This window comes from Gossypium hirsutum, unplaced genomic scaffold (assembly GCF_007990345.1).
Source record: "Gossypium hirsutum isolate 1008001.06 unplaced genomic scaffold, Gossypium_hirsutum_v2.1 scaffold_1632, whole genome shotgun sequence".
Classification (NCBI taxonomy): domain Eukaryota; kingdom Viridiplantae; phylum Streptophyta; class Magnoliopsida; order Malvales; family Malvaceae; genus Gossypium; species Gossypium hirsutum.
This window is the reverse complement of record NW_024403708.1, coordinates 5,056-6,713: the sequence shown is the minus strand read 5'-3', so window position 1 is coordinate 6,713 and position 1,658 is coordinate 5,056. Positions and strand designations below refer to the sequence as shown.

Here is a 1,658-nt window from a genome sequence, read left to right as displayed (position 1 = left end):
AAGTACTTTCATCTAAGGTGTTGGAGATTGTGGAGAGCCCTGAATTGGTGATAGCATCAACCAACACCTTCATGTGCCAAGATGAAACTTTTTCTCGCTTCAATTTATGGACCTTTCCCATGTCGATCAACTTTTTCGTCTTACCCCCTTTACCCTTTTTGGCATTGCTAACAGTCAAATGAAGTGGTGATTTTTCATCAGTCTCCATTAATGGACGTCCCGAAAGGGTCCGAAGTATGTAGTGGTGGAAGACTGATTCTTGTATTCTGTCAAAGAATTTATTCATATGGAAATTGGAAGCCAATATCTTTAACAACAAAGTCTTCAACAACCACAAAAATGCTCCAATGAGAATGCTTACAAGAGTCCAGGTAACATAATCGAGAATTTTCGTGGCAGTCTTCGATCTCTCGACATCAAGAAACAAAAGAACCCAAGTAACAAGAACTAAACTCAGCGATATAAACACTTGAACACTCTTCTTCAAACCATGAACGAAATACAGGACTTTCTTCCGTAGTAGAAAGTTGATCTCAATCAAGAAAACAACAAGATGCATAAACCAACGAGTAACCAACATACCACAGAATATAACCATCACAAGCACACACCATTTCCAAGTTTTCAAACCCCAAAAATGGGTGCTCTGCAGCTCATCTGAAGTTAAGCTAGCTATTAAGCATCCCAAGAGTAACAAAAATATGAGCCACTCAATCACAACCTTAGGTTTCACTCTTTTAAGCTTCTCATTATGCAGTTTAACTTTCTTAATTATCTCCTCATATTCACTTTCTCCACTGGGGCCTGTAGAGGCCATTGATGACGTTTTCGACACCGCGGAATCAGTCCTAACACTTCTCCCCAACTTGTTATTAGGGGAAACCTTACTAAAGGAGTGTCCATAAGGTGAATTACCACCCACTTGTTCTTCATTAGTTAAACCATTCTCTTCCATTTGATCAGTTTCAAAAAGATAAGATTGTTCCCCAAATCTTGACTTGGGTTTAGCAAATGACCTTCTTCTAGTAAAAGGGGTCTCATTAACTGCACTTGGAACTTTTGGTGGCTTATTTGCAGTTGGACCAAATGCTTTGGTGATTGAAACTTGAACATTTTGCTTAGGGTCCAATGCCTCTGATTCCATTGCAGGAGACCCTTTTAGCCATTTGGGATTTTCTTCACTGGGAACATTGATCACCACTTCTTCTCTTGCACTACCTTTCTTCTCTGCCATGCCTCTTAAGCTTCAATCAAAACCCTGGTAAGAAGTAAATCAAAAGATTGATGATTAATTAACTCCAAAAGTTAAAAATTGGTTCCATAGAAAACATAGGATCATAGTTTTATTTAAGAAGGGAAAAAAGAAAAAAAAAAAAAAAAAAAAAAAGGGGAAACTTTACGTTTAAAAAATGCAACCTTTCTTTTATTAGATATTAAAGTAGCTTTGAAACTCTCATTAAATGGCACCCTTACAGAAACCAACAATCATCAACAATTTTAACTCAAAAAAGTATTACCCTTTCCTGTGTACCTCAAAGTTAGCAAGGAGAAAGCATGGAAGGCATATAGTAACGCAAGAGAAACAAACAGAAGGAAAAAAAAAAAAAAAGACAGGAAGATGTTTAGTTCAGACATTCATAGACAAGCACTGAAACATG

General features: G+C 37.2%; 1 protein-coding gene across 1 annotated transcript; it reads right to left on the bottom strand.

Annotated features, from left to right (window-relative positions):
- Positions 1 to 6: 6 nt before the first annotated feature.
- On the bottom strand, positions 7 to 1,419 carry LOC121227738 (mechanosensitive ion channel protein 10-like; the record flags this gene model as incomplete). Its single annotated transcript, XM_041110623.1, has 2 exons — positions 1,401 to 1,419; positions 7 to 1,258 (listed from the first exon to the last, which is right to left on the bottom strand). A coding segment is annotated over exon 2 (1,228 nt), but the record flags the coding sequence as incomplete, so codon positions are not given.
- Between the last annotated feature and the right edge of the window lie 239 nt (positions 1,420 to 1,658).